Here is a 20,378-nt window from a genome sequence, read left to right as displayed (position 1 = left end):
GAAGAGGAAAACAAGCAATCGCTAATTATGCGAATGATGCAGTTAGAAACTCTGATATATAAGCTCCTTAAATGGCTCCTTAAACCTAGCTTACAGCTTAAACGGAATGTCTAGTTCAGGGATTGAAAAAGCAATTATTTCATAAGTCGTGTGTCTTCGTTTCCCAATTTGATCCTTTTACATGGTTTCGCATGTACTGTGTTATTTCATGCATTGTGACTTGCAATTATTTTTATTGACAATAGTTTTGTAATTACGTACTTGTTGCAATTGTGAAGGGCGAATTTATGTTTAATTATTATCTGGCGTTTTGAGAGTTTACTGAACATCGCTTCATTTGACAGAAGTTGTTCCATTTTCAAAACTATGTTTTCTTATAACTTTCTGTATTGGATCAGATTATGATAAGGCGAGAGTTCTTTGTTGTATGTTTCGCTGCTGTAAACCGCCTTGCTTAGAGGAATATCGAAAGGCAGTATACAAACTGAAAGTGAAATGAAATTTTGGGGCAAGTCAGCTTTCAAGTCTTATTTTTCTAAGGGCGGATTGACTGTGACTGATCATCAGTTAAACATCTGGCTAGTTCAGATTTGAAACAAGAGACACACAGCCTTTTCGCCGTGCAAACAACGCGGGTGGCGCTGTGGGTTAAACCACAGAACCTAGGACTTGCCGATCAGAAGGTCGGTGGTTCGAATCCCCGCGACGGGGTGAGCTCCCGTTGCTCGGTCCCAGCTCCTGCCAACGGAGCAGTTCGAAAGCACGTCAAAGTGCAAGTAGGTAAATAGGTACCACTCCAGCGGGAAGGGAAACGGCGTTTCCGTGCGCTGCTCTGGTTCGCCAGAAACAGCTTAGTCATGCTGGACACATGACCCGGAAGCTGTAGCTGGCTCCCTCGGCCAATGAAGCGAGATGAGCGCCGCAACCCCAGAGTCGGTCACGACTAGACCTAATGGTCAGGGGTCCATTTACCATTTACTAGTTCAGATTGCTAACTTGAGCTCGGTTCAGAACTTTGAGAACCGAAAGAAGAAAAGTCCCTTGATCCAGGGAAAGGTCACGTATCTAGTGGGCTATTCCGACCTCTTTTCCTTAATGGAGACACAGACCGTTCATAACGTAGGGATATTTTGCAGGGCAGTCAAGCAAAGACAAACTATAATTAACTATAATGTTGTTCGCTGCAGGGGGTTGGACTAGATGACCCACGCGGTCCCTTTCCAACCCCCCAATTCTGATTCTATTAGCTTTAAAAGCTGCGCTAAGGATATGGAACTGGAAGGCTGGGGACTTTATTCGGCCCTCCCTCCGAAGAGGAAGAGAAAGTCCCCCTTGGGCTTGGCAAACCAGGATCTGAAAGAACCAGCGGTCCTTTCAATTCTTTCAGCGAAAACGCTCTCCCCACCGCTTCCTCTGCTGCCTCCGTCCAAAAACAAAAGACGCAGGTTCCTGCTTTCAGTAGCTCTCAGACGCTTCGGCGGCTGCCTCCAGATGATACGCAAATGTCTTGTGCCGCCGGGCTGGCCGTACAGAGCGGAAGGACATGAATCGGAGCAGGTGAAATGAGCGCTGCAAACCTCACCCGTACGGTGGTTCCTTTTTACGGAGGAACTGATCCAGCAGTTCTAGAACTGTGTTGTGTTGTTGTGTTGTGTGTGAGAGCACTGGAACACCTAGAAGGGGGTGGGACAAGATCCTAAGGGGCCGTGTGTGTGTGTGTGTGTGTGTGTGTGTGTGTGTAAGTAAGTTTCCAGCCAAACTTCTAGCAGAGAATAAAACTCACATACCCTAGATATGCGCATCAGAAACTGAGATAAGATAAGCTAACTGCCAATAGCACCTTAAACCTAGGTTGCGGTCGCCAACAGAACGTCTAGGCACTGTTTCCCCCCTCTGCAATGGCATTTACAATCATACCTCAGGTTACAGATGCTTCAGGTTGTGTTTTTTCGGGTTACGGACCCGCCGAAACCCGGAAGTAACGTAATGGGTTACTTCCGCGTTTCGGCGCCCGCACATGCGCAGAAGCGCTAAATCACGCTTTGCGCAGAAGCGCCGAATCGCAACCGTGCATGCGCAGAAGTGGCGCTGCGGGTTGTGAATGTACATCCTGCATGGATCACGTCGCAATCCGAGCGTCCACTGTATTGCTATTACAGTTGTACCTTGGTTGTTGAACGCCCTGGAACTTGGACGTTTTGGCTCCCGAACGACGCAAACCCAGAAGTGATTGTTCCAGTTTGCAAAGAACGTTCTTTTGGAACCCGGACGTCCGACAGGGCTTCTGCAGCTTCCGATTGGCCTGTGGGAGCTTCCTGCAGCCAATCAGAAGCTGGGATTTCGTTTCCGAACGTTTCTTCATTGTAGTATAGGATAGCATCAAGATACATTATAATAATAATACAGTGGTACCTCAGGTTACAGACTCCGCTAACCCAGAAATAGTGCTTCAGGTTAAGAACTTTGCTTCAGGATGAGAACAGAAATAGTGCTCCGACGGCACAGCAGCAGCATGAGGCCCCATTAGCTAAAGTGGTGCTTCAGGTTAAGAACAGTTTCAGGTTAAGAAGGGACCTCCTGAACGAATTAAGTACCGTATTTTTCGCACCATAGGGCGCACCGGACCATAGGGCGCACCCAGTTTTTAGGGGGGGAAATCAAGAAAAAAAATATCCCCCCCCCAGCCCCAAAGAGCAGTGTACAGGCTGCACACAAGCTCTCCCTGCCAGAGGGGTTGCGCGTGGCTATGGCACAAGCCTGCATTCGCTCCATAGGACACACACACATTTCCCCTCAATTTTTGGAGGGGAAAAACTGCGTCCAATAGAGCGAAAAATACGGTACTTAACCCGAGGTACCACTGAATAATAATAATAATAATAATAATAATAATAATAATAATAATAATAATAATAATAATTTATTATTTATACCCCGCCCATCTGGCTGGGTTTCCCCAACCACTCTGGGCGGCTTCCAACAAAAGATTAAAATACAATAGTCTGTTAAACATTAAAAGCTTCCCTAAAGCTTCCCTAAACCTTCAGATGTCTTCTAAAAGTCTGGTAGTTGTTGTTCTCTTTGACATCTGGTGGGAGGGCATTCCACAGGGTGGGCGCCACCACCGAGAAGGCCCTCTGCCTGGTTCCCTGTAACCTGGCTTCTCGGAAGGAGGGAACTGCCAGAAGGCCCTCAGCGCTGGACCTCAGTGTCTGGGCAGAACGATGGGGGTGGAGATGCTCCTTCAGGTATACTGGGCCGAGGCTTGAAAGGTCAGCACCAACACTTTGAATTGTGCTCGGAAATGTACTGGGAGCCAGTGCCTGCCTTGGCTGTAGTGTGCAAACGTTTTGGCTGGGATTACTACTCCCAGCCTGGCACCCGTAGGAAAGGGAACTGAGAAGAGATACTTCTGAGTCCCTCCTAAAACCACACACAGAGAAGTCGAACCAGGCAGTAGAAGCGCCTATTCTTCACTTGGGCTTCTCCCCATCCCACCCAGATGATGCTCAGTGTTAGAAATTAGCCAGGAGCCAAGCGTGTTTTGCGACTGGCACTGGTCCAGTTGTGACCATGTAGAGATCTCTCACTGGAAGGACAGATCCTGAAGCTGAGGCTCCAAGACTTTGGCCACCTCATGAGAAGATAAGACTCCCTGCAAAAGACCCTGATGTTGGGAAAGATGGAGGGCACCAGGAGAAGGGGACGACAGAGGACGAGATGGTTGGACAGTGTTCTTGAAGCTACCAGCTTGAGTTTGACCAAATTGCGGGAGGCAGTGGAAGACAGGAGTGCCTGGTGTGCTCTGGTCCAGGGGGTCACGAAGAGTCGGACACGACTAAACGACTAAACAACAACAACAACAAATATTTTCAGTCTAGGAATACAACAACAACCAAAACAGCCATAAAGGCATCCCACTAGGAAATGAAGGGGAATACTGAAAATACAGGGGAACAAAGGAACGAAACAGAGAGAAGTAGTACAGTTAACAACAGAGACCCAAAAAACGACCACTGTTATCATTCTCAGGGAGAGTCCTTGAAGAGGATTTGAAAAGCTTCTCTAATATTCCTTTGAAGGGTGAAGTGCTGTTTGCAGCGGTTCTCAACCTCTGGGTCCCCAGATGTTGTTGGACTACAACTCCCATCTTCCCTGAGCACTGGTCAAGCTGGCTAGGAATGATGGGAGTTGTAGTCCAACAACATCTGGGGACCCACAGGTTGAGAAACACTGGCTTAGGGGCTGTTAGGGCTCTAATCGCCATGCGGACAGCCCAGCCTTGTGATTGGCTGGGAGACCCTATATAAGCCCTGGGAGAGCTCGGTAGGCAGAGCGCGAGACTCTTAATCTCAAGGTTGTGGGTTCGAGTCCCGCTTTGGGCCAAAGTTTCCTGCAATGCAGCGGGTTGGAGTAGATGACCCACAGGGCCATCTCTACAGTTCTATGAAACCTTCCACGGGAACCCCACCTGCGCCAGCCCCGGACTTAGAAATTGTGCCACCTCTCTGCAGTTTTGCACCCTATACAGTGGTACCTCAGGTTAAGTACTTAATTCGTTCCATAGGTCCGTTCTTAACCTGAAACTGTTCTTAACCTGAAGCACCACTTTAGCTAATAGGGCCTGCTGCTGCTGCCGCACCAGCAGAGCTCAATTTCTGTTCTCATCCTGAAGCAAAGTTCTTAACCTGAAGCACTATTTCTAGGTTAGCGGAGTCTGTAACCTGAAGCGTATGTAACCTGAAGCATATGTAACCCAAGGTACCGCTGTACCTCCATTCAGGTGGGCCCTATTGCCATTCTCAGAGAACAATGGAGAAGTTCACGGACAGCTCCATCCCCTCTTTTTCTGGAAAAGCAGGACTGCTTCCATCCTCTTTTTTACCAGCTTCCATCACAGGATTTCACCACAGATACGGACCACAGCCTCCAAACAGTTGCCTCTTCTCTGAGGAGTCCACAAAACCTAGCCTCAATTTCATTAGGATCATCTGCCTGAGAGCATCTTCACCCTGGCCCAAGCCAAACATCTGTCCCCCACCCGAGAAACGCAGGGGGAAATTTGGCTCGGAAAGCACAGGCTGCTCCTTACCGCGCGCCCCGGATCCAGGCCACCCGAGTCCATTCTCTCATCCCTGGCCACAGCCGCTCGGAAGAGGCCACCTTAACCGGCTCATCTCCTCTCTCCCTTCCCAGGAGACGGGGTGTGGTTTAGGGCCGGGCCGAGCATGCGCAGCCCTCAGAAATGCATGCTCAGGCATAGCCACATGGCCAGGCCCCAATTACACCTGTGGGATTTTTGGAGAGGTGCCCGAACTCCAGCGTTACACCCTTTCTTCCCCCTTAAGCTCTCGGAGCAAGCAAAAAAGGGAAGGCGATTTAAACCGGCGTGAAATGCTTTCCTCTAAGGTCTGGGCGCAAGCCCTCCTGCCCTGACAAGTCCTAGCAGGGAATGGGGAGGGCAGGCGGGTGAACGCCCCCCCCCTCCATCATCAAGCAACACACATGCCTTCTTGCATTTCCTGCTCTCACAGTAGTAGCTGATCGACATAACCATCTCCCTTCCCTTGCAAAGCCTGTTTGGCTGCTCCCGGGCCAGGGAGATTTATTAACCTGATTTAATATTCTGGCAAGAGGGAAAGAGAGAGGATCGGCTCCAGGAAAGGCCACGTTTCTAATTTTGATTTTTCCACCTGGAAGCCAATTTTCTTGTCCAAATTGTATGCCTCCATTATCTGATAATAATGAAGCCAGTCTCGCACTTTATTTTTTAGTTTCTCAAAACTCTGCAGTTTCAGTCTATCTCCCTCTTGTTCCAGAATTTCCCAATATTTCGGCCATTTGGCCTCCATATTGAGCTTTTTCTGAGCTTTCGCTTCCATTGGTGACAGCCACCTTGGGGTTTTGTTTTCCAATAAATCCTTATATCTTATCCAGACATTAAACAATGCTTTCCTGACAATATGATTTTTAAATGCTTTGTGTGCTTTGACCTTATCATACCACAAATATGCATGCCATCCAAATACATTATTAAAACCTTCTAAGTCCAAGATGTCTGTGTTTTCAAGAAGCAGCCATTCTTTCAACAGCAAAGGGCTGCTGATTCATAATAAAGTTTAAGGTCTGGCAGGGCAAATCCGCCTCTTTCCTTTGCATCCGTTAATATTTTAAATTTTATTCTAGGCTTCTTGCCCTGCCAGACATCTCTCTGCCACTTCTTGAAACAGTCCATTTTGTCCAAAATTTGTAATGTTTGAAACAAAAATAACATTTGACTCTTGGGTTGCGCGCCCATCTTGCTTAAGAGGCCGGGGGCCAGCGCTGTCCGAAGACACTTCCGGGTCACGTGGCCAGCGTGACAGGCTGCATCTGGCGAGCCAGCGCAGCACACGGAAACGCCGTTTACCTTCCGCTAGTAAGCGGTCCCTATTTATCTACTTGCACCTGGGGGTAATCAAACTGCTAGGTTGGCAGGTGCTGGGACCGAGCAACGGGAGCGCACCTCGTCGCGGGGATTCGAACCGCCGACCTGATGATCAGCAAGTCCTAGGCGCTGAGGTTTTACCCACAGCGCCACCCATGTCCCATATTAAAATACAATAGTCTATTAAACATTAAAAACTTCCCTAAACAGGGCTGCCTTCATATGTCTTCTAAAAGTCAGATAGTTGCTTACTTCCTTGACATCTGGTGTGTGTGTGGGGGGGGGTTCCCACAGGGCGTGTGCCACCACTGAGAAGGCCCTCTGCCTGCTTTCCTGTAGCGTTGCTTTTAGCAGTGATGGAACCACCAGAAGGCCCTTGGAGCTGGACCTCATTTCCTGCTATATGTATTTCCTAAATAAGAATATCTCCTGCATAGGTCATTCTAGCCAATGGAACCTGTTAGTTTACAGCAAAGTTGATCATTATGTCCAGGATGGGGGGTATACTTTTTAAGATCTTGGCAAAGAACATACCATATTCTTCGCTCTATAAGATGCACCAGACCATAAGACGCACCTAGTTTTTGAAGCAGGAAAACAAGAAAAAAAAATATTCTGAATATCAGAAGCCAGAATAACAAGAGGGATCGCTGCGCAGCGAAAGCAGCAATCCCTCTTGCTGTTCTGGCTTCTGGGATAGCTGCGCAGCCTGCATTCGCTCCATAAGATGCACACACATTTCCCCTTACTTTTTAGGAGGGAAAAAGTGAGTCTTGTAGAGCAAAAAATACAGTATATCAAGAGGCTCACTTTCTGCTACAGTGCTTCTTTAATGAGTAACTTTGCTTACCGTGTCGGTCCAGGCAAAAGGCTTTGTAGTTGCTGGGCAGAGCAGTTTTAATGCGCAGCCGATATAAAGGAAATGTGCTTGTTTGTTTATGAAGGGTGTCTATTCCTAATGCAAGCAAATTGCAAAGGGTTGTAGAGCATGGAGGCGGCAGGTAACAGATGAGCAGGTTGTTGCGTTGGCCTAGTGATACCCAGCTCCATCTTCCAAAGTGCAACCCTCCTTTTAAGAGTTGCGCAACTCCTGAGAATTTCAGCAAGTTGCAGGCTCTCCGTTGTCAAATTTCAGTCACCACGCTACAGTGGTACCTCAGGTTAAGTACTGAATTCATTCCGGAGGTCCGTACTTAACCTGAAACTGTTCTTAACCTGAAGCACCACTTTAGCTACAATCAATCCATCAGTGGCTGAACTGGGCTGCACACAGTCACAAAAACGATACAGAAAAGAGCCGCAAAAACAAAAATGCAAAATAAATAGCAAAAACAGACAGACCTCAGTGTAACTCTCAAATCGGAAGTGTAACACTCAAAACGGAGCACGTTTGGCTTCCGGAAAAAGTTTGCAAACTGGAACACTTACTTCCGGGTTCGCAGGCTTTGGTTCCAATTTGCTTGAGTATCATGGTACCACTGTATCTGGAAGAGAGTTGTGGGCAAATTACATTCGCCAGGAGCAATGCCTCAATGCCTTCCACATGCACCATGTTGGGAAGATTTCGGGCATCACACGGCAGGACAGAGTCTCAATAATAATAATATAATAATAATTTATTCTTTATATCCCGCCCATCTGGCTGGGCTTCCCCAGTCACTCTGGGAGGTTTCCAACCAAATATTAAAATACAGTAATACATCAAACATTAAAAGCTTCCCGAAACAGGGCTGCCTTCAGATGTCTTCTAAAAGTTTGGTAGCTGTTGTTCTCTTTGACATCTGGTGGAAGGGCGTTCCACAGGGCGGGTGCCACCACCGAGAAGGCCCTCTGCCTGGTTCCCTGTAACTTGGCTTCTTGCACTGAGGGAACCGCCAGAAGGCCCTCGGTGCTGGACCTCAGCATCCGGGCTGAATGATGGGGATAGAGACCCTCCTTCAGGTATACTGGACCGAGGCCAACACTTTGAATTGTGCTTGGAAACTGGGAGCCAATGTAGGTCTTTCAAGACCGGTGTTATATGGTCTCGGCGGCCGCTCCCAGTCCCCAGTCTAGCTGCTGCATTCTGGATTAATTTCAGTTTCCGGGTCACCTTCAAAGGTAGCCCCTCATAGAGCGCATTACAGTAGTCCAAGCGGGAGATAACCAGAGCATGCACCACTCTGGAGAGACAGTGTGCAGGCAGGGAGGGTCTCAGCCTGCGCACCAGATGGAGCTGGTAAACAGCTGCCCTGGACACAGATTTGACGTGTGCCTCCATGGACAGCTGTGAGTCCAAAATGACTCCCAGGCTGCGCACCTGGTCCTTCAGGGGCACAGTTACCCCATTCAGGACCAGGGAATCCTCCACACCTGCCCGCCTCCTGTCCCCCCAAAACAGTACGTCTGTCTTGTCAGGATTCAACCTCAATCTGTTAGCCACCATCCATCCTCCAACCGCCTCCAGACACTCACACAGGACCTTCACCGCCTTCACTGGTTCCGATTTAAAAGAGAGGTATCATCTCAAGCTAAGATGTGCTCACCCAAGGCCACGTTTGCAATAAGGTCTCAGCGACGTCTGCGCTGGTCATGCCCATGACATGGGACGTGGCAGGATTCCCCAAGCGATGGCAGGGGCCATCACTCCCTCCAGTGGCAGGCAGTTCCATAGGTCGACTGCTCTTCCTTTTATTGGTCCTAAAAAATTCAATTTCATCGGAGGCAACAGGGAGGCGAGAGACCATGGACGACAACGTCACAGGCCGCAGCCAGGAACAGCAAAAGTTCCAGAAAGAAAAAAATGGGGGGGGGGAGGAGGAATAAAGGAAAGCAGGGAACTGATCCCAAGGAGCTCAGCCCTGCCCTTGTTCAATATTGACCCTGGGATTAAGGCGCTGTTCATTGTTCCCCACTCCAGAAGGCGAGGGGAAGGGGGGGCGGGCAAAGGCATGGCAATGCCCACCCCCTTCCTGTTTGTTCCCTCCCCCCAAGGCAGCTGTTCCGGTTGCCAAGGAAACCGGGGCCCACAGACCGCATCCCAAATGCTCATTTGTACCTGGAAGACGAGAGATAATATGTGTGTTTGTGTTGATTCGCACCTGGTGCATGAAAGAGCTGGTGGTTCAAGGTTCCTAAATGGGACCCTGTGGAGATTAGAGGGGTGGGGGGGAAATCTATTTTTATTTAAACCGTAATGGGATGGAAACGTTTTGCAGGGAGGCTGAAATAAAAGCAGAACGTCTTATGAGCCTCCCCCTTTTGATTTCTGGAAGGAAGACAAACCAAAGGCATGGGAGGCAGACATTCAACAGGTGCGGCGTACTGCAGTCTTTAAAAAAGTTGCCTCCAGCCCGGAAACTACAACTAATCCAGAATGCGGAAGCTGGACTGGGAGCGTCCGCCGAGACCACATAACACTGGTCTTGAAAGACCTACATTGGCTCCCAGTACATTTCTGAGCACAATTCAAAGTGTTGGTGTTGACCTTTAAAGCCCTAAACGGCCTCAAAGGCCCAGTAGACCTGAAGGAGCGTCTCCACCCCCATCATTCAGCCTGGACACTGAGATCCAGCTCCGAGGGTCTTCTGGCGGTTCCCTCCCTGCGAGAAGTGAGGTTACAGGGAACCAGGCAGAGGGCCTTCTCGGTGGTAGCACCCACCCTGTGGAAAGCACCCCCACCAGATGTCAAGGAAATAAGCAACTATCTGACTTTTAGAAGACATCTGAAGGGAGCCCTGTTCAGGGAAGTTTTTAATGTTGGATATTTTATCGTGTTTTTAATATTATGTTGGGAGCCGCCCAGAGTGACTGGGGAAACTCAGCCAGATGGGCAGGGTATAAATACATATTATTATTATTATTATTATTATTATTATTATTATTATTATTATTATGAAAATAAGCACCAGCACCCCCACACCCTTTTTGGACAGCCGCAGGTACACCTGAAAACCCTCTTCAAGGAAGAAGTGCTGGCTCTAGGTTTTGGGGACCCCTAGGTGAAAATGGGACGCGGGTGGCGCTGTGGGTTAAACCACAGAGCCTAGGACTTGCCGATCAGAAGGTCGGCGGCTCGAATCCCCGCGACAGGGTGAGCTCCCATTACTCGGTCCCAGCTCCTGCCAATCTAGCAGTTTGAAAGCACGTCAAAGTACAAGTAGATAAATAGGTACCACTCCCGCGGGAAGGTAAATGGCGTTTCCATGCGCTGTTCTGGTTCGCCAGAAGCGGCTTAGTCACGCCGGCCACATGACCTGGAAGCTGTACGCCGGCTCCCTCGGCCAGTAAAGCGAGATGAGCGCCGCAACCCCAGAGTCGTCCGTGACTAGACCTAACGGTCAGGGGTCCCTTTACATTTACCTTTAGGGGAAAATGCCCCCCCTCTCACAAACACCCCTTCTCCTCACAACTGCAGCTACTGCCCCCTTCACTCGCCTCTCCTTGTGGGCAGGGCTTAAACCCGCTTTGATTTCTAGGGCCAAACCACCTGAGAGTGGCACCCAAGCAGGGTACGGTTTTCTTGACCGGGAAGGGAGCAGTTTCTGGCAAGTTGGGGGAAGGAAAATGGCGAAGCTGGTTCCAGTTTCTGCAGCTCTGAGCAGAGGAAGGAGTGGCGGCTTGCAAAACGAAACCGAAATCTAAAACGTGCCCTGTCTATAACTCAAGACCGACTGCCAAAATGTGTGCCAGCCGGACTGCACCCTGTTCCAAACTGCGGTGATGACAGCTCTCTGCGTGGCTCCCCTTTAAAAAAAAACAAAAACCTGTTTTGATTTGTGGCGCTTAGGGAGTTATTCAGCCAAATCCCTGTCTGCAAGGATCAAAGATGAGAGATTTGGCATTGATATTAAAACATTTCTTTTTTTCCTGCATTGCAGCAGGTTGAGCTAAATTATTCTAGGATTCTTTCTTTCTTTCTTTCTTTCTTTCTTTCTTTCTTTCTTTCTTTCTTTCCTCCCCATTCTCTTTTTCTTTTTTTAAATGTACGAGGAAAACACTTTGGTCAAGGGGGGGGGGGGACTGTTCCAAACAAGCTAAAATAGATGGAGAGTTGTGTGACTTTCAGAGGCTGGCTCTGTCCATTTTGACAAATACTGGACCATATTTCCCTTTTCTACACCCCTCCCCCCCAAAAAAAACGCTTTCAAGTTAGTGATACTAGTCATATATTTTACTGGTCACTGTGTAGCTATGGAATTGTGTTTTATGCCATTTTAATTGTGTACTTTAATTCTCTTGTACTCTGGTTTGGGTTTATTATTACAGTCATACCTTGGGTTACAGACGCTCCCGGTTGTGTTTTTTTGGGTTACGGACCGCCAAAACCTAGAAGTACCGGAATGGGTTACTTCCAGGTTTTGGCAGTCGCCCTTTGCGCATGCGCATAAGCGCCAAATTGCAACTCACGCGTGCTCAGACGTGACGCTGTGGGTTGCGAACGTGCATCCCGCACGGATCACGTTCGCAACCTGAGCATCCACTGTATTATTATTATTATTATTATTATTATTATTATTATTATTATTATTATTATTACATTTATCTATATCCCGCCCCGTTCCCAATCCGGGATCCAAGGCAGCTTATACAGATAAAATAATAATGAGCCAAAAAATATAGAAGAGACCCTCATTAAACACAAATAGAATTGAAACGGTATGAAAAAACCATTAAACACGGACAATAACAATAAAGGCATCCTGGCCCCAGCCCTCTCCTCAAAGGCAGCGGTCATCTAGCCGTCTGTCTCTTAACAACCACCAGCCAAAACGACTCCGAAAGCTGAAACAGGGAGCAGAGAGGTCGTGATCCTTCCTTGACCTTTATCCCCAGAATCCGGCCGGGTATTCTAAGGTAGACTGCCTCTAAACGCAGAGTGTCTAATCGGCTTCGATAGACCTCTCCCTGAACGGATCTGTGCAAATCCCCTTTTGAAGCCAACTAAACCAGTACCCATCTTCATATCCTGAGATGGGGGTGGGTGGGTTTTACTTATGGGTACTGACCAGGACGCAGGTGGCGCTGTAGGTTAAACCACAGAGCCTAGGACTTGCCGATCAGAAGGTTGACGGTTCAAATCCCCGCGACAGGGTGAGCTCCCGTTGCTTGGTCCCTGCTCCTGCCCACCTAGCAGTTCGAAAGCACGTCAAAGTGCAAGTAGATAAATAGGTACCACTCTGGTGGGAAGGTAAACGGCGTTTCCGTGCGCTGCTCTGGTTCGCCAGAAGCGGCTCAGTCATGCTGGCCACATGACCCGGAAGCTGTACGCCGGCTCCCTCGGCCAGTAAAGCGAGATGAGCGCCGCAACCCCAGAGTCAGCCACAACTGGACCTAATGGTCATGGGTCCCATTATTATTATTATTATTATTATTATTATTATTATTATTAGTTAGTGAAGGTAATGGGGCCCTTTATATATCCACCTGTCCTTTGTCAACAACAAATTGTTGCTGTTTTATGTGTTGAATACATGCTACAGGTATATGGTAATTTATGGACCTCATAGGTATCTAAAGCCATTTGCATATGCAGAATGTAGGCACCCTATATATAGAATTCAGCAAACCAGTGATATTTTAGGGAGCAGGCTAGCAGGCGGGGCCCATGACTTACATCACAGGAGCCTACACAACACAAAACACTGTTGCTATATGTAGGTTTTATTTTACTTGTTTTTTATCTTATATTTTGGAAATGTACATCCAGCGGGGTTTTTTCCTTTATTTTTTGGGGGGGTCCCCAAGAGAGTGGGGCCCTAAGCTATAGCTTGTTTAGCTTACATGTAAATCCGGCACTGTCCGCAGGCCACAAACACTAATAATGAATTCACAGAGGAAACGAAGCAGGCTTTGAAAAGGTTGGGTGACTAATTGTTCCAAGACATCAACTTTGATTAGACGCAAACTCGACACGGAAGGCATAGCAATCAGAGAGAGAGAGAGAGAGAGAGAGAGAGAGAGAGAGTGTGTCACTGGCACAAGCGCACATTGCAATGGTAGCTCTCAGAGGCAAAATGCAAGATTTTCACAAAAAAGGTGGGCTCTCCCCTCCTTGGAGGTTTTTAAGCAGAGGGCAGACGGCCATTTGTCAGGGATTCTTTTAGCTGAGATTCCTGCACTGACAGGGGTTGGGCTAGATGACCACTGGTGGGCCCCTTTCAGCTGTGTGATTCTAGGAATTCCTCTTTGCTTACAGATAAGGCCATCCAAATTTCTCTCTCAGATGCTGCTCATACACCGGTACAGTGGTACCTCGGGTTACAGACGCTTCAGGTAACAGACGCTTCAGTTTACAAACTCCACTAACCCAGAAATATTACCTCGGGTTAAGAACTTTGCTTCAGGATGAGAACAGAAATCGCATGGCGGCAGCAGGAGGCCCCATTAGCTAAAGTGGTGCTTCAGGTTATGAACAGTTTCAGGTTAAGAACAGACCTCCGGAACGAATTACCGTATTTTTCACTCTGTAATACACACCAGACCACAAGACGCACCTAGTTTTTGGAAGAGGAAAACAAGAAAAAAAATATTCTGAATCCCAGAAGCCAGAACAGCAAGAGGGATCGCTGTGCAGTTAAAGCAGCAATCCCTCTTGCTGTTCTGGCTTCTGGGATAGCTGCGCAGCTTGCATTCGCCCCATAAGACGCACACACATTTCCCCTTACTTTTTAGGAGGGGAAAAGTGAGTCTCATAGAGCAAAAAATACAGTAAGTTCTTAACCTGAGGTACCACTGTAGATGAAATGTAAGATATAAAAGCCCCACCAAGGTGCATAAAAATATCCTTTGAAAGCACGAAATGTGTGGCTTATTTTCCCCCCGGCAATCGCCACATATTTTTATACCATAGTGCTAAGTTTACGTCTTTTAGTGTTTATTGACATGTGTGAGATTTCTATTGTTTTTCACGGTAATACAAGGGTTTTAGATTGTACACTATGTTGAGATACAATTTTTTAATGAAAATGTACAGAGCTGCGAGGGTCCACACCTTTTGAATGAAATAAGGGTTAAGATCTACCTTAGATAGAGGGCTTGGTTTTTTAAAAAAAAAACTTTTCTCTCTCTCTGTGTTTTCTTTTTCTTCCTCTTTTTTATTGTATTGGATGTTGAATAGTTTCAAAAAAAAAAAAAGAGAAACATTTAAATATAGAACATCCCATCAGCCCTAGCCAGCACACGGAGAATTCCTCTGAGCATGTGCCGATCACCTTCTCTGAAAATAAAGGTGTTTATTAAGAGCAGAGGCAAACAGCAGTTTTTTTTACTGCTCTCCTTAAAAATTGGCCCAGTGTCTCTGAGACTCTACCCATAGCCACCATCCCTATTAACTGGTTTTAAGCTAAAGAGTTCCACTGGGCATGTGCAAAGTACCTCTGAAACAGAAAAGCACTCACCTTTTGTTTCTAAACTGATCTTCTATAAAGGAGAGCAATAAAACTGCAGAACCCCAAACTTGCATGTTGACAGCTGGCCACAAGGGATGGGGACAAATTTCTGGGCTAATGAAATCCTGAAAAAGTTTGTACAAGGTAAAAAGGTAAAGGACCCCTGGACAGTTAAGTCCAGTCAAAGGCGGCTATGGGGTTGCGGCGCTCATTTCGCTTTCAGGCTGAGGGAGCCAGTGTTTGTCCACAGACAGCTTTCTGCGTCCTGTGGCCAGCATGACTAAACCACTTCTGGCACAACGGAACACCATTACGGAAACCGGAGCACACGGAAACGCCGTTTACATTCCCGCCAGAGCGGTACCTATTTATCTACTTGCATTGGTGTGCTTTCAAACTGCTAGGTTGGCAGGAGCAGGGACCGAGCAACGGGAGTTCACCCCGTCGCGGGGATTTGAACCGCCGACCTTCTGATCGGCAAGCCTAAGGGGCTCGGTGGTTTAGACCACAGCCCTATCCGCATCCCCGAATAAAATCCTGAAAAGGTTTGCACAGCCAGCACGATTGGGATGCAGGTACCAAGACAGTCAGAGGGCAGGGGTGAAACAAGGCTTTATTTCAAAGACCCAGTTTTGGCACACGCACCCCACACACATTTGTGTACACACACAGCTGGGAGCCTCAATGGCGTCGCTCTTGAGGCTTTAGGTAAAGGTAAAGGGACCCCTGACCATTAGGTCCAGTCGTGACCGACTCTGGGGTTGAAGCGCTCATCTCGCTTTATTGGCTGAGGGAGCCGGCGTACAGCTTCTGGGTCATGTGGCCAGCATGACTAAGCCGCTTCTGGCGAACCAGAAAAGCGCACGGAAACGCCATTTACCTTCCCGCCGGAGTGGTACCTATTTATCTACTTGCACTTTGACGTGCTTTTGAACTGCTAGGTGGGCAGGAGCAGGGACCAAGCAACGGGAGCTCACCTCGTCGCGGGGATTTGAACTGCTGGCCTTCTGATTGGCAAGTCCTAGGCTCTGTGGTTTAACCCACAGCGCGACCCGCGTCCCGGGTCAAAAAACCTGGCTAGCCCCTCTCCCAAGCTACAGCTCTGCCAAGGGCCCCTATCTAATACATCTAACCACCCACTTTGCGGCCTAAGCAGCCTTTGTCGGGGCTGCAAATTTTCCGCCTCGCAAGCCACTGACCTTGCCACTTGGCCGCTATCTAAGGAACACATTTAACAAAAAATATTTCCTTTTCTGCCTGCTGTTTGCCAGTCAGAGGCTGATTTATTACTTCTCCTCCGCCTCCCTAATTCTAGGGTGGTAAAGTTCAAATTGATCAAACTGACAAGTCGTGGGGAGGTGGAGGGGTGCGCAGAAAACGAGCTATATTTTCCTTCTGAGTCACCGGTTCACTCATGCACTGGGAATGTACATTTGCAGAGAGTGCCGAGCTAAACCAAAGCCCTCACCCAAAACAAATGCCTGCAGCTTTCTCCAGAGATACCCCGAGACTGGCGAAGGGAGATCAAGGGTCAATAGGACCCGGGACATCTCCGGATGTTGATATCCCCAAACACCACCATCCCACAAACACACACAAAAAAAACCCCAAGCCTCTATTTACCAAGGATTTGATTTTGTACTGGGTGGAGCTGACTGCAAGGTGACTTGCTTATCAGGTAAAATGACCGCAGACAGGATATGTTGTGCAGATAGGAATCCAAGATTTTCAAGGTGGCATTCTCAGAAAGGACAGCCCCACAACCCACTACTGGGCTACGCAGACAGGTAGGCAGTGGTGTCGGCAGTTTTCTGGAACATTTTGAATTGCGTCCGTCCCCCCCCCCCCCAAATTTGTATTATTTTTTAATTTTGTTGAACAACAAAAACAGGCAACACAAAGAGAAAGAGGAATTGAGAGAGAGAGAATGCATTAAGAACAACCCAAAAAGTTCTACGTAGGGAGCTTTTGACAATATAGTTGAAACGAAACAAAAAATGCAGGAGGGAATGAAATGGATGCAATTCTAAAATTATGAATAGGGTAGGAGAACTCAACTTACACCACGCAATGAAGGAAACTGGGAGAAAAAGCTCTCGCCTGTTTATAAACACTTCCAAACAAAACCGTATTGCGAAAGGATTTGCCACCTTTGTGACTTTGTTGCCATATATTTAATTAGGTAAAGGTAAAGGGACCCCTGACCATTAGGTCCAGTCGTGGCCGACTCTGGGGTTGCGGCGCTCATCTCTCTTTATTGGCTGAGGGAGCCGGCGTACAGCTTCCGGGTCATGTGGCCAGCATGACTAAGCCGCTTCTGGCGAACCAGAGCAGCACACGGAAACGCTGTTTACCTTCCCGCCGGAGCGGTACCTATTTATCTACTTGCACTTTGAGGTGCTTTCGGACTGCTAGGTTGGCAGGAGCAGGGACCGAGCAATGGGAGCTCACCCCGTTGTGGGGATTCGAACCGCTGACCTTCTGATTGGCAAGTCCTAGGCTCTGTGGTTTAACCCACAGCGCCACCTGCGTCCCTTAGCCATATTTAATTAAGGACCCTCCAAACAGAGGTAAAATCAGAAGGGCTGACGCCATCATTAGCCGCTCAAATATTACACATCAATTTCTTTAAGATATGTACAACGAATGAAACTTTCATGAACAGGCTATCCAGTGTGCAACTTCTTTCCAGCTCATAGCAATTACTAATCAAACATTTACAAGAAGAAATACCATTAACTGTTTGCATATAAGATCCACATGGCCTTAATAAAATAAAAAATAAAAACCAGACAAAATTCATAGTTAAGAGTCCAGGATCACATTTTCACCTCTAAGTGTGCTGATTTCTGCAATCACTTGTTTCCAAAATTCATGACAGCTCCACCGCATGTGCCCGTGAGTTCCCCTCACTCCACATTGGAAAACGGGTTGGGGGAAGTTTCTCAATGTACACTCAGTTAATCTGCACAGGAACCATTTGCACTGGGTGGAAAATGTTCCGATGCTCTTGAGAGTGATGTAGTTTAGCATGTTGATTTCACTTGTATTCAGTAAGCAAAGGAAATAAACTCTGTGAAACTGCCAACTTTGCCTAACGGTGTATTTGCAGTTGGCATCCGATCATGATTGCTAATGAACTTACAGAACGAAGCATTTCCCGTGGCAAAATTAAGCACTGGAAGGTATTTTGCTGCCCTGATCACTGTCTGTGTGGAGTGCAAGGGTTCAGATTGTTTGGGTGCGAGGGAGTATTTTGGAACAATACAACACAGCAGTGCCCCATCAGGGTAAAGGTAAAAGGTAAAGGTAAAGCACCCCTGGACAGTTATGTCCAGTGAAAGGCGGCTATGGGGTTGCGGCGCTCATCTCGCTTTCAGGCCAAGGGAGCTGGCGTTTGTCCACAGACGGCTTTCCGGGTCATGTGGCCCCATGACTAAACCACTCCTGGTGCAACGAGACACCGTGACGGAAACCAGAGCGCATGGAAACACTGTTTACCTTCCCGCCACAGTGGTACCCTATTTATCTACTTGCACTGGTGTGATTTCGAACTGCTAGGTTGGCAGGAGCAGGGACAGAGCAACAGGAGCTCACCCTGTTACATGGATTCGAACCACCAACCTTCCGATTGGCAAGCCCAAGAGGCTCGGGGGTTTAGACCACAGCGCCACCCACATCCCTCCCATCAGGGACAGGCTGCTCTTGAAGTGGACTGCTACTAACTCATATCAAAAAGACTGCTTTGATGAGGTTGTAAGTATTCCAGGCCATCCAAATGGGTAGAAATTGGCAAAAAGCTCAGAGCAGGACACGGCAGCTGCTCAGAGACTAAAAGGGAGGAATGCATGTTCCAGAGACATTTGAAAACAGATTATGAACTAAAAGTGGGGAAAGCAACAACTTGGGAAACAGAGGAAGCCTTTTCCCAGGTGTAACAGAGAGCTTGGGCTTGGGCCACATGGAAAGCAGAGGGAGCAGAGAGGAATGATAAATAGAAAAGGAGGAGTGGGAGGAAGTTTCATAGCCTATTTGCTGCATGAAGGACTTTCTCGTATCTGAATCTTACAACATTCAGCTTCTAGGACTGAGGTCAAACTGTGAAGCTCCCTTGTTATTTTTGCTCTCTGAAGTTGTGTGTTGCTTAAGCAATGTTATTATATTTACAGTACTGAAATGTGCGTGTTTTAATTTGCTATTGTTTTGCTATGTTATTATGAAATTGTTACTGCGTTATTGTTTTGCTATATTATGATTTTTTTTGTATAGTTTGTTTGAAATGCATTCCTGTTTTCTTTGTGGAAAGCTGCTCTGAGCATGATGTTTTTTTTAATGGAAAAGTGGCGTACATATAAAAGAATGGATGGATGGGTGGGTGAATGGTAAAGGTAAAGGGACCCCTGACTGTTAGGTCCAGTCGTGGCCGACTCTGGGGTTGCGGCGCTCATCTCGCTTTACTGGCCGAGGGAGCCGGCGTACAGCTTCCGGGTCATGTGGCCAGCATGACTAAGCCGCTTCTGGAGAACCAGAGCAGCGCACGGAAACACCGTTTACCTTCCCGCCGGAGCGGTACCTATTTATCTACTTGCACTTTGACATGCTTTTGAACTGCTAGGTTGGCAGGAGCAGGGACCGAGCAACGGGAACTCACCCCATTGCGGGGATTCGAACTGCCAACCTTCCGATCAGCAAGCCCTAGGCTCTGTGGTTTAACCCACAGCGCCACCCGCGTCCCGGATGAATGGTGGATACAGGAATATTGCGGGATTCTGGTTTTGCAAAATCCAGGCAAGAAAGGAAAAAACGTCTGTGTGCACAGGTGAATTTTAAGTTTCCAGTAATGTGAAATTCTGGGTAAGAAGCAGAAAGAAGCGGGGATGCACAGGTAAATATAAATCTATGTTCATGCATGTTGTGCATAGAAAGGAATAGGGTGGAAATATAAATTGAGAGGGAGAGGAGTCCCGCATACAGGCTTAAAAGAGTTATTAGAAGGGACCAGAAATCTCTCTTTCTTTTCTTAGGGTTGGGGGTTAGGAACAACATGGTGGGGGGAGCTGGAACTGGGATTAGAATTGGGGTGGAGTTGAGGGAAAGAATGTGAGGTTAAGGAGGAACGGGGTGAAAGAATGAGGCTTGCAACACACCAGCTTACCTGGAGCACTGGAAAAACTGGACTGATTTGGGGTCTTGCCCTGCGACGTGGGTCTAAACCACTGAGCCTCTTGGGCTTGCCAATCAGAAGGTTGGCAGTTTGAATCCCTGCGACGGCGTGAGCTCCCGTTGCTCTGTCCCAGCTCCTGCCAACCTAGCAGTTCGAAAGCACGCCAGTGCGAGTAGATAAATAGGTACTGCTGTGGCGGGAAGGTAAACGGCGTTTCCATGCGCTCTGGTTTCTGTCAAGGTGCCCTGTTGCGCCAGAAGCGGTTTAGTTCTGCTGGCCACAGGACCCGGAAAGCTGTCTGTGGACAAACACCGGCTCCCTCGCCCTAAAAGCGAGATGAGCACCGCAACCCCATTGCCGCCTTTGACTGGACTTAACCGTCTAGGGGTCCTGTACCTTTACTCACCCTGCCATCCTT

General features: G+C 47.9%; 1 protein-coding gene across 4 annotated transcripts in view; it reads right to left on the bottom strand.

Moving 5' to 3' along the window:
• The window catches only part of NBEAL2 (neurobeachin like 2), a 242,208-nt gene that overhangs the window by 168,190 nt on the left and 53,640 nt on the right, over nt 1–20,378 (bottom strand). Inside the window, exon 1 of one of the 4 annotated variants that reach the window (XM_081163424.1) lies at nt 5,093–5,223. The exons of the other annotated variants lie outside the window; for them this stretch is intronic. Coding sequence (XP_081019550.1) covers nt 5,093–5,125 — 33 coding nt within the window. The 5' untranslated portion in view covers nt 5,126–5,223. Of the gene's footprint in view, nt 1–5,092; nt 5,224–20,378 lie in introns of those variants that run through there. 4 annotated transcript variants of the gene reach the window in all.

Source organism: Podarcis bocagei, assembly GCF_964188305.1.
Source record: "Podarcis bocagei genome assembly, chromosome: 12".
Lineage (NCBI taxonomy): Eukaryota > Metazoa > Chordata > Lepidosauria > Squamata > Lacertidae > Podarcis > Podarcis bocagei.
The sequence above is the reverse complement of the archived record's forward strand: the minus strand, read 5'-3'. Positions and strand labels throughout refer to the sequence as shown.